Source organism: Acipenser ruthenus, chromosome 20 (assembly GCF_902713425.1).
Source record: "Acipenser ruthenus chromosome 20, fAciRut3.2 maternal haplotype, whole genome shotgun sequence".
NCBI classification, from domain to species: Eukaryota; Metazoa; Chordata; class Actinopteri; order Acipenseriformes; family Acipenseridae; genus Acipenser; species Acipenser ruthenus.
Window position 1 is genome coordinate 16,557,371 of NC_081208.1, and position 15,677 is coordinate 16,573,047.

The window sequence follows — 15,677 nt, forward strand, 5'->3', positions numbered from 1 at the left end:
AATAGCATGCAAATATTTATCATATGCTATACATTGGGTCTGGTACATTATTTTACTTTTAAAACTTTGCAGTGGACTTCTCATTTTGTCTTGTTTGTCATGAAGAATTTTTTTTCTTTTTAGAAAAATTGATTGTCTGTTTCCAGTTTAAGTTTGCAAAAAAAAAAAAGTATAATTAATGATTTGCAAAAAATAACGTATCATTAATGGTAAATGTACCTCTGTATGACAATAGGAAAACACATCACATCACAATTGATTGCACCTGTACCAAAATCTGACAGTGTACCACTTTCTAACATTACACGGGTCAAGTTTTGATACCACATTGTGATGATGTACCACTTTATAACACTACAGCGGTTCATTGATTTCAAATCATGCACAAATGCGTCTTCTCTGTCCACAACATCGCATTTCATTTTACAGACTTTCGTTGATAAAAACTAATCCACGTCTGGGAGGTTACTAGACTAACCCTCTAATTTTGACCAACCTGAGGACACCTGGTTTTTAGTCCTCTGTGAATCATGCTTTAAATGGCTTTTGCAAAACCGAGACCTATAAGTACTTAACAAGTTTGCAATGAAAAACATGAGGATGGACTTGGGGATCTAAACATCAGGTAAGGTAGGTTAGTCTTTCTGTTATTTAATGTGTGTGTTTGATAACAGCATATGAGTGGTTCTAAATGTGATTGTGAGGAGAAACATCACAGTTCTTAAGAGGGTGATTGCGAGTACATTGCAAGCTTGGAGTGTAGTTAATTTTTACTGAGAAATATTTTCATAAACAAAATCCTGGCTATGCCCCTGCTACTGATGATAATAATAATAATAATAATAATAATAATAATAATAATAATAATAATAATAATAATAATAATAATAACCAACTTGGCAATGATGTGTTAATGATTATGATTATAATTTATTATTAATTATATTATAAGACACTGATAAAATTAAAATACAAATTAATCTGTAAATATGCACTTCCTGTGCTTGATCCTGGAAGAGCAGAATTCAGATCATGCAGTAGTACTGTACTAACATTCGATGACACCAGCGTATTTGCCAGAAACAGACGGTTGTTTTTACTGATTTGTTCCCTTTGACATTCTGGATCATCAGAAGAGAGATTTTTGCTCTTTTTGAAGCTTCAACCAAACATATCTGCTTCCATTTGTTCATTACTACCACTAAATAAACAGCATGATTCTATAGGCTTAAAAATGTTTCGTTTCAAGCAATTGCACAACATGCATGCGAGTCCACGCTTATGAAGACGAAATTTTGCAAATCAGAGGTACACACAGTGCATAACATGCTGTGGCAATGTGGCCACGCCCTTGTGCATAGTTTGTTTATATGTTACGTGTTGTGTGTAAATGTTGGTGTATAGTCATTGGTACACGGGATATAAATGGGTCTCTGTAACACGAGTGATTTAAAAATGTAGATTTGTATTTAGGCACGAGGATGGCACAAATCACTTCACGTGCAGATAAAATGTGTATAATGTGTGTCACAGGATTGCACTTAATTAATTCATGTGCAGTTGTACCGAGATTCCAATTGAATGATTGACTAGCAATCGAGTCTCGGTACAACTGCATAAAACAGCATTTTTTCACTCACTCAGGGTTGGGTGTTCGGGGAGTGGAGAACGGGTGTGGAGAAGGAGAATAAAAAGTAAACCAAGGGAAAAGTAAATATATGTTTTCACTCACCGTGTCTGTTCGTACACTGTCTGTTTACTGTTTAGTCCGTTTTGTTTATATATTTATTTTGGCGTAAGTGGCGTGTCCTGTTTTGTGTTCAAACCTTTTATTTTCTGTTCTATTTTGTTTATTAAATGCTTAGCACAACCAAGTGCTCAGCTTCACCAACCTCACAGTCTCTGTCAGTTCTGTGTTTCTTCCGGTTTCTGGTCTGACGTCACCCACTACAGCCGTCTTTGTGACACGTAGTGTCCTGCGTGGGATCTACAGCACCTCCAGGACTCAGGCTAGAGCGGGAACCACAGTTTTTTTTTGAAAAAACAAAAGGAAAAGAAATGTGGAGAAGAGGCTGGAGAGGAGCACAGGAGGGCAAAGGGAGAAAGGCTGAAGCAGGGCTCTGTGGTGTTTCGACTGTGGCCAAACTACAAACTAGCCACACCACCATACCCTGCTCCGTCCACAGGACCCTTCAGGCAATGGCCCAAAGACTGGGATGGGGGGAGTGGTGTCCTGGCTGTGGGGCATATGGGAACACGTTGGCCCTATGCCCCATGTAGGATGAAGAAGAGGAGCCCTTGCTGCCACATCCTATGCCTGAATGGGAGGAGCCTGAGTGTCTACAGCCCAAGCGGAAGGAGCCTGAGTGTCCACAGCCCAAGCGGGATGAGCCTGAGTGTCCACAGCCCAAGCGGGAGGAGCCTGAGCGTCCACATCCCAAGTGGGAGGAGCCCGAACGTCCTATGCCTGAGTGGGAGGAGCCCGAACGTCCTACGCCTGAGTGGGAGGATCCCGAACATCCTACGCCCGTGCGTCCACAGCCCAAAAGGGAGGAGTCGGTGTGTCCACAGCCCAAAAGGGAGGAGTCGGTGCGTCCACAGCCCAAAGAGGGGGAAGTCGGTGCTTCCACAGCCCTAGGACCCAAGCTGCCAGCAGAGGGAGAATGCCTGCTGGTTCCTCCTCCACCAGCAGAGGAACAATGCCTGCTGTCCCCATGTCCACCAGCAGAGGAAGAATGTCTGCTGTCCCCGTGTCCACCAGCAGAGGAAGAATACCTGCTGTCCCCGTGTCCACCAGCAGAGTGTGAATGTCTGCTGGTATCACTTCCCCCACTGTCACCACCCAGAGGAAAGGAGCAGGAGCTGCCTCTGCCTCCATCACCTACCCCTGCAAGTGAGGCAGAGCCACACCAGTCCCCTGCAAGTGAGGCAGTGCCGCACCAGTCCCCTGCAAGTGAGGCAGAGCCGCACCAGTCCCCTGCAAGAGAGGGAGAACCGCACCAGTCCCCTGCAAGAGAGGGAGAGCCGCACCAGTCCCCTGCAACATCAGGAGACTACACGCTGCTCCCACCTCCGTCGTCAGGAGACTACACGCTGCTCCCACCTCCACTGCCAGGAGCGGAGCAGCAGGAGCTGCCTCTGCCTCCGCCACCGCCCGGAGCAGAGCAGCAGGAGCTGCCTCTGCCTCCGCCACCTCCAGGAGTAGAGCAGCAGGAGCTGCCTCTGCCTCCACCGCAAGGAGCAGAGCAGCAGGAACTGCCTGTGCCGCCGCCACCTCCACCAGCAGAGGGTGAATACCTGCTGGTTCTGCCTTCATTGTTGTGGGAGGACTGCTTGCCCCTCCCACCTCCACCAGCAGAGGGTGAATACCTGCTGGTTCCGCCTTCATTGTCGTGGGAGGACTGCTTGCCCCTCCCACCTCCACCAGCAGAGGGTGAAAACCTGCTGGTTCCGGCTCCACCACAAGAGGAGCTGCAGCTGAGTTTCGCTTTGCCCAAGGATGCTAGCCTCGCTTTGCTCAAGGATGCCAGCCTCGCTTTGCCCAAGGATACCAGCCTCGCTTTGCCCAAGGATGCCAGCCTCGTTCTGCCCAAGGATGCCAGCCTCGCTTTGCCCAAGGATGCCAGCCTTGCATCTCCTGGGGCTGCCTGGTGCTCCGCATCATCTGGGGCTGCCTGGTGCTCCACATCGCCTGGGGCTGTTTGTTGCTCCGCATCGCTGCTGGAAGTACTGTGGCCGGAACCCCAGCAAGGGGAGCTGTTGGCTTTGAAGAAGGGGGAGGAGGTCCGGAGACCACCAACCCCAGCAGCAGTTTCGCTGCCGGAGATCGTGGTGGAGGTCAGGAGACCTGCTCCCAGTGCAGCACTTGCGCTGCAGGAAGTTCTGTGGCCAGAGCCCCACCAAGGGGAGCTACCGGCTACAAAGAAAGAGGTCAGGAGACCAGCATCCCCCGCAGCAATTTCGCTGCAGGAGTGGACCAGCATGCTGTCAGCCGTGTCACTACTGGCAGGGGTGCTGACAGCATTGCCAGCCATGGGCCCACTGAAGCCTCCCATCCCAGCCCGAGACTTTGTCCTGGACTGCTGGGTTTTTAAGGGGGGAGGTGGCTGTTGAAGCCATGTGTGCTGCGCACAAGGGAGGGTATATGTGGCAATGTGGTCACGCCCTTGTGCGTAGTTTGTTTATATGTTGCGTGTTGTGTGTAAATGTTGGTGTATAGTCATTGGTACACGGGATATAAATGGGTCTGTGTAACACAAGTGATTTAAAAATGTAGATTTGTATTTAGGTACGAGGATGGCACAAATCACTTCACGTGCAGATAAAATGTGTATAATGTGTGTCACAGGATTGCACTTAATTAATTCACGTGCAGTTGTACCGAGATTCCAATTGAATGATTGACTAGCAATCGAGTCTCGGTACAACTGAATAAAAACAGCATTTTTTCACTCACTCAGGGTTGGGTGTTCCGTGAGTGGAGAACGGGTGTGGAGAAGGAGAATAAAAAGTAAACCAAGGGAAAAGTAAATATATGTTTTCACTCACCGTGTCTGTTTGTACACTGTCTGTTTACTGTTTAGTCCATTTTGTTTATAAATTTATTTTGGCGTAAGTGCCTGTGATAGAGAGAGAAAGGATCGATGCTGCAAATCTCCCTCCCGATTAGAAAGGGCGCCGTGTAAGGGGGAAGGTAAGCTGCCTCCTAGATCTACCACCTCGGTGGTAGGTGGAAACCGGAAGGTGACCATATTAGGAGGGGCCCATAGCTGCAAGTACTCAGGATGATTCCATTGCTGTCAGCTGCGGGGCAGCCCTCTATTGGAGAAATCATGGCGACGCGTTGGCTGCAGGGAGGAGTTTGCTGGGTACAAAGGGGAAGCAGCTATGTCAAAACCTCCGCTTGCGCTGAGAATGTAAACAGACGGCCGGAGACTGTATTATTGTATTGTTTTGGATTACGTGTGTTTTGTGTTGCAGAGGAGGAGTGAGCCGCGGACCGGCAATATATATATATAGAGTACGTCCCTGCACTGCACAGCACAGCACCGCACCACACCACTCACGGCACCACGCGTCTCAGGACCGAGAGCACTGCATGCACGGAGAACGTGGGGACGGACAAAGTCCCGTTTTTGTTTACTTTTTGTTGAGAGCTGCCGTGTACCCCCCATTACCATCGCTGGTAAAGGGGTGGACTTATTGGTGTTATTATTATTATTTTGGGTTATTATTAAAACACGCAGACTGTTTTGGGAGAAAGATTGTGTGGACCTGATTCATTCACTGCACCACTACACCTGACCACACTGCCGTGTCCTGTTTTGTGTTCAAACCTTTAATTTTCTGTTTATTTTGTTTATTAAATGCTGAGCACAACCAAGTGCTCAGCTTCACCAACCTCACTGTCTCAGTCAGTTCTGTGTTTCTCCCGGTTTCTGGTCTGACGTCACTCACTACAGCCGTCTTTGTGACACATGCGTACAGCCAATGATTATGAGGAACCTCTCTATAAGCCTGCACAGGGTATCATGAAAGGTAATGGCTGCAGATACAGGAATACATTATTCTAGGTGATTAATTTTGGACAATTTTGTTTACATTTAGTTATTTTATATACTTATTTATTTTGTTCATTCAAATGTTTGAAATGATTAATTCAGGAAGGAATTTTTTTAAATGTGAAATATAGTGGAGGTGCTCTGGAACCTCAGCTCTGGGCTCCAAACACGACTCCAGCTCCAGTGGTCCGGAGCCAGAGCACGGCCAACACTAATACATTTCAAGCAGCTTTTGTTTGAATATTCGGATATTGTCCCAGCACTAGGTCCTTTAGCTTTGAAAACTGGGTGAAGATGATATTGAATACTGATTTCCTGTGATTTTATAATAAGTTTTACAGTAAGAGTTCTGTTTCTCATCAATCTCTTTACTTCTTTCTCCTCAGATTTCAAGCTCAGTGAAAGTCATTCAGGGCTGCTGGGTGAGAGTAGCAGGCTCAGTGAAAGTCATTCAGGGCTGCTTGGTGGCTATAGCAGGCTCAATGACACGCTCTCTGAACTGCAGAGAAACTACAGCAGGCTCTCTGAATATCATTCACAACTGCAGAGTAACTACAGCAGGCTCTCTGAATCTCATTCACAACTGCAGAGAAACTACGGCAGGGTCCAAGATGAAAATTCAGACATGAAAAAGAAGATTGCTGCTGTTTGTGTCAAATCCTCTTCAAAGGGTGAGTCCTGTACAGTCCCGTTGGCATTATCAATGCATCTTGAGCTAGCGCTGGGCTTTCTTAAATGCAAATTATATACAACATGTTTAATTAAGAGCAGAATGTATAGGAAATGCTGTTTTAGTATTTTTGTCAGTTGATAGTCTACCGTGGAAAGAGATGAGTAAGATTCACATGAATGTTCTGAAATCTGGTATTTTGAGTGAGTGGCTTCATTATTTATAATAAATACAGCTCCTTGCACTGCCTAATAAAACATCCCTGTAGAGTGGACTTATAAATAGGAGCCACATTGTCAAAATTATTTTTATTTATATATATGCTCTGAACACACTCTTAAACTCTTGGGAGATGTTCAGGGAGGACAAAGATGTTTTAAACTCCTGTAAGTGGTTTTGTTCGTGCACTGGGCTTGCTATATGTCCAGACAACTTCATAATAATCAAGAAAATCACAAAGACTCATTTAATTTAAACATTTAATGAATCAGAGCAGTAGTAGTGCGCTTTTCAGTTTATTAGATGCTTTAAAAAATGGATTGGTTGCTTGTGCAGACCACCATATAAGTAATAAGCAATCTGGGCGATCCAGTGCCTTTACAGGTTTAACAGCATTAGTACTTCAATACAGTAATACAAATATGGTTATTATATATTTAGCCTATAAAATGCAAAAAGCTAAAGCACCCAGAGCTATGTTCTAGAACATTCAATATACCAATCTCTTAAGACTAAAACATAATTTCTATACCTTATAGCAATGCATCCAATATAAATGAGATATAAATTCAAATACATGCTTTCCAGTATATGGTGCAGGATATATTGACAAATAAGAACCGTCTTCAAAAGGCAGAGACTGAATACGACCAAACAACAATCAGTTTTTCCGATGGACCACGTCAGCTTGCAAGATCAAGTTCAATGGTATCAAATGGGGTCTTGCTCTGGGCTTATATAGGATTTTCCCACCATTGAATACATCAGGAGTCCCAATTAAATGTGATCATCAATCTGCCTTGACAGTTCTTATCTTTGAGTTAATGATATATTCTAGAAGGATCCGGTCAAGGAGTTATAAAAAAACATTCAAAATTAATTGGATAAAACTAATTTCCAAAATACTGGAACATTATCTCATAGTTCTTATTTTCAACTCTCCTTTCTCTAAAAAGTCAGGTGAACCAAAGTTCACAGGATCCTTGCTATAATACAATACAATACGATACAAATTTATACAGACGTGCTCAAATTTGTTGGTACCCTTACAGCTCATTGAAATAATGCTTCATTCCTCCTGAAAAGTAATGAAATTAAAAGCTATTTTATCATGTATACTTGCATGCCTTTGGTATGTCATAGAATAAAGCAAAGAAGCTGTGAAAAGAGATGAAGTATTGCTTATTCTACAAAGATATTCTAAAATGGCCTGGACACATTTGTTGGTACCCCTTAGAAAAGATAATAAATAATTGGATTATAGTGATATTTCAAAATAATTAGTTTCTTTAATTAGTGTCACACATGTCTCCAATCTTGTAATCAGTCATTCAGCCTATTTAAATGGAGAAAAGTAGTCACTGTGCTGTTTGGTATCATTGTGTGCACCACACTGAACATGGACCAGAGAAAGCAAAGGAGAGAGTTGTCTGAGGAGATCAGAAAGAAAATAATAGACAAGCATGGTAAAGGTAAAGGCTACAAGACCATCTCCAAGCAGCTTGATGTTCCTGTGACAACAGTTGCAAATATTATTAAGAAGTTTAAGGTCCATGGAACTGTAGCCAACCTCCCTGGGCGCGGCCGCAAGAGGAAAATCGACACCAGAGTGAACAGAAGGATAGTGCGAATGGTAGAAAAAGAACCAAGGATAACTGCTAAAGAGATACAAGCTGAACTCCAAGGTGAAGGTACGTCAGTTTGTGATCGCACCATCCGTCGCTTTTTGAGCAAAAGTGGGCTCCATGGAAGAAGACCCAGGAGGGCTCCACTTTTGAAAGAAAAACATAAAAAAGCCAGACTGGAATTTGCTAAAATGCATATTGACAAGCCACAATCCTTCTGGGAGACTGTCCTTTGGACAGATGAGTCAAAACTGGAGCTTTTTGGCAAGTCACATCAGCTCTATGTTCACAGACAAAAAATGAAGCTTTCAAAGAAAAAAACACCATACCTACAGTGAAACATGGAGGAGGCTCAGTTATGTCTTGGGGCTGCTTTGCTGCGCCTGGCACAGGGTGCCTTGAATCTGTGCAGGGCACAATGAAATCTCAAGACTATCAAGGCATTCTGGAGCGAAACGTACTGCCCAGTGTCAGAAAGCTCTGTCTCAGTCGCAGGTCATGGGTCCTCCAACAGGATAATGACCCAAAACACACAGCTAAAAGCACACAAGAATGGATAAGAACAAAACATTGGACTATTCTGAAGTGGCCTTCTATGAGTCCAGATCTGAATCCTATCAAACATTTATGGAAAGAGCTGAAACTTGCAGTCTGGAGAAGGCACCCATCAAACCTGAGACAGCTGGAGCAGTTTGCTCAGGAAGAGTGGGCCAAACTACCTGTTAACAGGTGCAGAAGTCTCATTGAGAGCTACAGAAAACGTTTGATTGCAGTGATTGCCTCTAAAGGTTGTGCAACAAAATATTAGGTTAGCGGTCCCATCATTTTTGTCCATGCCATTTTCATTTATTTTATTATTTACAATATTATGTTGCATAAAAAATCAAAAGCAAAGTCTGATTTCTATTAAATATGGAGTAAACAATGGTGGATGCCAATTACTTTTGTGAGTTTCAAGTTATTTCAGAGAAAATTGTGCATTCTTCATTTTTTGTGGAGGGGTACCAACACATTTGAGCATGTCTGTATGTGTATTAAAAGACATGCTGTTTTATATATAACATCAACTTTTTGTGTGATTATGTTAATGTCGGACCAGGTCCGACATTACAATTTTCCCTTTCTGGGCCGATGTCGGACCCTGTCCAACATCATTAAAAAGACAGGTCTCTAGTCGTTTTTTCTCCAATATAATTCTCATTCCCATCATCACTGGGAAAGCCTCAAATAAATGAAGCTGTTTCTATCAAAGAGCCAGACATCTCTGTCGCATCCACCTTTCACTCAAAAAAGATGCTTGGACCTTGTACAAGGGAAGACAGGTTTTAGGGTCAGTCCGTGACAACGTGGTGACCCTTGCTGGGGGTGTATGCAGGCCACTAGTTCAGATCCTTATTAACCAGACTTAGTAATTCCTGAACAGGCAGAAATTTAAGTTACACCCCCACCTAGTGGTCATTTTCAAACTGCAAGTCTTTTTAAAAGCAACCGTGCATGGCTTAAAAATGACATTAGTTTCCTTCTCAGAAAATCGTGGTAATTCTCAGAATCTAACCCTGTGTTGTAGGTGCAGCCCCCTTCTTCAGATCTCCAGGCGTTTCTATTTAACATGCACTGCTTCTTTCTCTCATTGTGCAGAGCGGGTTTGTAAAGCCTGTCCAGTGAACTGGGTGGAGTCCAATGGAAAGTGCTACTACTTCTCACCTGATAAAATGGACTGGCACTCCAGCCGGTCTAGCTGTGTGTCAATGGGAGCAGACCTGGTGATTATAGAGAGCGAGGCAGAGCAGGTACAGTATTGCAAACATTCAAGTTTAAGAATACTTTTGCAGAAAAAAATAATTAAATAAAAAATATAAATCGCTGTTCATGTATTTCTTAATTTCCTTTCCTTGAAGTACAGTAAGGGTCTCTCTTTCTTTAAAAAGACACCCCTCTTTGCCTCAAGATCTTACAGCTCCATTGTAACTAATAGTAAACTGTTGTTTTCTGTGCAGAAATTCTTACATGAGAATGCTAAAAAGAATTACCACTGGATTGGCCTGACAGACGCTGTTACTGAAGGAGTCTGGCTCTGGGTGGACGGCACTCCTCTCAATGACAAGGCAAAGTAAGAGCTTCAATCTCATTCTGAAATCACTGCTGAGGATTAAAAGGATACAGCAGCAAACAACCTTTTCTACTGACATTGTGTGATACTGACTGGCATTGCACCTCATCTCCTTCAGATTCTGGTACGGTAATGAGCCTGATGACTGGAAGGAAGTGGACTCATCCGGAGAGGATTGTGCACATCTGAAGTTCTTGGAAGATCCCCTTAAGGACTGGTTTGATGGAACGTGCAGACTGGGACAATATAATAGGATTTGTGAAACCATGGCAGTGATAATCAATATATAAAACCAATGTGGGTCTGTTTCACTTTCTCTCTCTATTTAGAAAGCAAACAAGCGAAAAAATGAACCACAAGTTACTTACATTTTAAGTTTATTGAACAATAAGTATTTTATATATATATATATATATATATATATATATATATATATATATATATATATATATATATATTATATATTATATATATATATATATATATAAATATAATATAATATATATATATATATATATATATATATATATATATATATATATATATATATATATATATATATATATATATTAAAAAATAAAACCAGAGCTTTCATAAAGAATCTGTAAATTCAAATGCCATTTTGATAGATTTTTTTTACATTTATCCACTAAGACCCCTTGCTTGTGTAACGGGGTGACCATGTCACTTTATTTAGGCACGTTTGATTTTGTTTTTGCAATATATTCATGTTTTGATTTATTCACATTTGATTTAATGTTCATTTGTTTTATTTTAACACATTTATAAAGCATGTTTATTTTGGCACGTTACTTTGTTGTAGATTTGCACAGATCTCACTGGCACGTTGATGTTCTCAGCCCCCATAGGTGCTAATTGAATAATTTGAAGAAGTTGAGCGCCTGGTATAAAAGATTCTGATTTCATTCCTTCGAGAGATTGTTTTTGGTCCAGTGTGACGTGAACCCGGGTTTGCTGCAGTGTAGGTTGGATGCACAGCCAGTAGGAGCAGAGAAGGAATTAGACTCGTTTGTGTTCGGCGGTGGGTTGGGGAGAAAAATGAAAGAAACAGCCGCCGACATTTAGAGCGAGGCTCCTGCTGTGCTTCCTGTCTCCCTCCGTGTGTGTGTGTGTTTTTAATGGTTTTTGAAATTAGTATTTTAAAGGCATTGGGGTTTTAGAGGAGTGCGGGAGACAGGGATACATTGTTGTTTTTAGTAAGCCCCGTCTCTGTGATTGTATTGAGCAGCACTGCACTTTGTTTTTAATTATAATTGACCATGTATTGTTTTAAATGAACAGTGCAAACCCCATGCCGTGACTGTGTATTCTAGACCTGTCCTATTTGTTAAATATAGTTAACCACCTGTATTTAATAAGATGTTCATTGCCTTGCATATTGTTGTGGTCTTAGTTTATTTCCTCCTGGTGTTCTGCTTGACTGATCCCACCTCGATCGAATAAAAACAGTGCCCCTCCCGGGTGCTACACTCATTGCTTTCTCATTAAATATATTGCTATCCCTGATTAGATAACTGCTACAGCATGTTTAATCTGATATTCAAGAGGGACTCCAGCCACTGACTGGACTGGGAATGATCTAGTGGTGACTGGCTCCCTCTTGTGGCTGGTAGTGTCACGGCTATAGTAACAGAGGCACCAGACAGTAAGGGCCTCTTTCACTAAACGGAGGTAAATGATCAGAATTATAACGTGCCAGAGGGAAGCCACATCGCACACAAAAATGAAACAGCAGGGATGGTAAAACTCGTCATGCCTTCAGTGGTCGTTATGACGTCACCGAGCACATATTGTAATTTTAGATGGTATGTGTGCGCATTCGGACCTAAGCCGGCTCAGAGCACAACCGCATTGTAAATGCTACGTTAAAAAGTATAAGAATCTCTGCGATGAGTCAGACCTTAGGGCCGAGGTGGCAGTTTAAACACAGTACAGTATCACTTTTTTCATGTATTCGAAGGGGAAAAATATCTGTGTCAGTCTGAAATAAGAATATATATATATATATATATATATATATATATATATATATATATATATATATATATATATATATATATATATACACATTAAATAAACCTAAGTAGACGGTGTTTCAGAAAACTATAAATATCATGGTATAAAGCCTAAAAATAATGGTACTTGCTTCCTTACTAAAACAGAGTGCTGGCATTTGTTAAAGGCAGGCATGCAGCATCCCCCTGCAGTTGACTTGCCCATACATTGAGACTGCACGTCTGCATCCACTGAATTGGTTGGAAGTTAAGGCAAAGCTTTGTCAAGTTATACAGATGTGGAAATTGATTAGAAACAACTCCAAACCACGGTTACACAAGGGTATCGGAAATACTTTAATAAAGGCAATGTATGCAGCACGTTCGTTGTCATATCATTTGTCCCATCCAACAATTTATTTTATTAGTACCGAGTCAAAACATAGAGAACTTGGCTATTCAGGTCTAAAATTCCAACTGCGTTTAAAGCAAGCAGCAGGTTGAAGCGAGGTGGCTGTGCGGGATCGTTTTAGTACTGATTTAACTTGCAGACAGGAATACTTTTGGTCTGGCCTGACTTTCCAGTTTGGTTTCTGAAAGCTGTTTTATTTTACTTTCTGTTCAGCAGCCTCTGTAGTAGCTGATGTAACTTAAAAAAAGGATGGTGAGTAAGTAGATTCAAGAAAATGCACAGAGTCCTTTTCTTCACTCAGTTGTTAGGTTTATTGAAATATGCAGGGAGTCTGGTCCCAGGTACAGGACAAACAGAATACTCGTTCTTACAATTGTTGCATGACATTAAATACCCTTCTGCATAGGTGTCTCTCTCCTCCTCTTTCTCTGACACTTAACCAATAGAAAAGGTACAACTCATGATCCTGTTACCATATATTTCATTTAGTGTGAGTGTGTGTGTGTGATGTGTGTGTGTCTGTGTGTGTAGTCTAGTGTGACGACCTCTGAACTCAGTGCATTCTTCAGACCCCTGGTGCCCCAAAAAGGTCCATACATCTGGTTTTTGTCATCTTCCTTGTTCCTATCTCTCAGTTTTGCCTTAGACCCTTTGAGTCCAGTGGCATTATCTCTTACTCTCCCTGTGAACCTTTGGGTCCAACAGCAGTCCCTGGGATCCTTTTAGCTCCTTTATGCTTTGTATTCCCAAAAGTCTTAGAGCCTGGCCCCTTTTGGTCCATAGCACTGTTATTATTATTATTATTATTATTTATTTCTTAGCAGACGCCCTTATCCAGGGCGACTTACAATTGTTACAAGATATCACATTATACATTATTTCACATTATACAGATATAACATTATTTTACATACAATTACCCATTTATACAGTTGGGTTTTTACTGGAGCAATCTAGGTAAAGTACCTTGCTCAAGGGTACAACAGCAGTGTCCCCCACTGGGGATTGAACCCACAACCCTCCGGTCAAGAGTCCAGAGCCCTAACCACTACTCCACACTGCTGCCCTATATCTTGTTAGCTTGCAGTCAATGTTGGACAAGAAGCTTGTAGACACAAGGTCTCTTATCAATTGTTAGCAGTACATGCAATTTGAACCAAACAGTCTGCTATCTGCAATATTAGTTTCTTTTCAGAAAAGAACACCAGTATAGCTCTGCCAGTCCACATGCGTAGCAAACTGCTAATCAATTCTCGATCCATGTTTTCCAACAGTAGCCTTTTGTTTAATGTGTGATTCTGAAGCTAACGATTGTATTTTCTTTGGGAAATATCTTGAAACGATCATCAGCCAAATATGCTTTGCTTTTTTTGTCGTCCATTTCTACTATTTTACTTCCAATGCTGAAAACTAGATTTAGCAACCTAAATCAAAACAATACAGCACCAACTTTGTCCCAACCCCTACTGCACAGTACAGGTCACATAGAAGCAGTAAAGACGCACTGATAGGCTGATTAAAACTTTGTAATTTGAATAGTAAACAAGAACGTTAACTGCTTCTGAGAATCTATTTTGTAAATGTTATTTGTGGATGTTTTTTGTTTGTTTTTTGCTTAAGTGCAATCCACAGGACGGAAATCAAAAATGGCTATCTACAGAAGGAAGATATCCATCAAAAATGGCTATCTACAGAAGGAAGATACGTAGTTTGTGTCGCTTGTTCATTTAAATGATTGTTTTCCCTCTCCGTACTTGTTTATATGCATTGACCCCTAAGAGGTGAATTTCGCGGTGACCCCTCAATTTCACGATTTCCGCAAAATCCCCGAAATCGCGATTTAGGTAGACCTCTACTTGTTGCTACTCAGAATTTCTGGATCACATGGTAGTTGACTGTGGAGATCTGTCTCTTACTCTAAAATCTTGTGATCCTCAGCTGTGTAGAAAACTCACTCTTGGAGAATTTGTGCTTGCATTTTCTGTTTCTCACGATTTATTTTGAACTTTATGCACACCTACAACAAGAACTAGATGGCCGACTTCCACCTAACTCTGGGAATAAACTCTCGTGCCATTTAGTCCAGGGCACTCTGTTCCCTTTACACAGCACCGTCACAGGTCGGGAGGGAGATTTAACATCAAGATTCATTCGATTGCTGTCACAGTGTCCCAAATGTTTTTACAGTTAAACCCTGATAAGACAGAAGTTCTGTTATTAGGTTCTCAGCCGCAACTAGAAGCCACACAATCTTTAAATACAGATCAGGACAATTCAACCACGAACATAAAAAAAATGTCAAAAATCTAGGGATCTTATTTAAATCTGATTTATCTTTATCATATTAGCAGTCACCAAAGTCTGTTTTTACAATCTGAAAAACATTCCTCATTGTCTGATGCTGAGAAACTAATTCATGCTTTTGTGTATTCCTAACTTGACTACTATAGTGCTGTATTTACTAAGCTCCCAGATGACACCACAATTCATTTGCAGCTGATACAGAACAAAAGATAGAGACCATAGAACTCCTGTGCTGGCCTCACTATACTGGCTCCCTGGGAAGTTTAAATTTGGTTTAAAAATTGAATTTCTGACCTATAAAGCACTTAATGATATCACACCAGATTATATAAAGGAGCTTTTATTCACATATATACCTCCATGTGATTTATGATCAGCTGATGTGTGCCTTCCACAAGTGTACACACAAAGGAAGGGAGAGAGAGTTGATGGTTTTAAGTCAAAATTAAAAATATACTTTTATAGTTTAGCTTTTTTAAAGTTAACTTTTAAACCATGTTTTAAAATCTGATCACATCATATTATACCAAACTGTTTTTATATTTGATCTTGCTTTCTATACAAATGTGTTTTATTTTGACTTTTTTGTTTTGTTCAGCGCTTTGAGATTCTTGTATGAAAGGCGCTATATAAATCCAATTTGACTTGCTATCCTGTAATTCTAACAGGACACACTACAGTTTAGATAAACACACATAATTTAACATTAATATAATTGAGAAACAATCCACACACTCACACATTGAGGAAGGACTGCAATA

The 15,677-nt window shown here is 41.4% G+C and overlaps 1 protein-coding gene across 3 annotated transcripts in view; it reads left to right on the plus strand.

The window, feature by feature from the left end:
• LOC117425217 (CD209 antigen-like protein C) overlaps positions 1-10,564 on the plus strand; it is a 37,240-nt gene extending 26,676 nt beyond the window's left edge. For all 3 annotated transcript variants that reach the window (XM_058994017.1, XM_058994018.1, XM_058994016.1), the window contains 4 exons: positions 5,948-6,232; positions 9,714-9,865; positions 10,073-10,185; positions 10,304-10,564. In XM_058994017.1, the coding sequence (XP_058850000.1) occupies positions 5,948-6,232; positions 9,714-9,865; positions 10,073-10,185; positions 10,304-10,475 (722 nt within the window). In that variant the 3' untranslated portion in view covers positions 10,476-10,564. The remainder of the gene's footprint in view (positions 1-5,947; positions 6,233-9,713; positions 9,866-10,072; positions 10,186-10,303) is intronic.
• Positions 10,565-15,677: the final 5,113 nt, after the last annotated feature.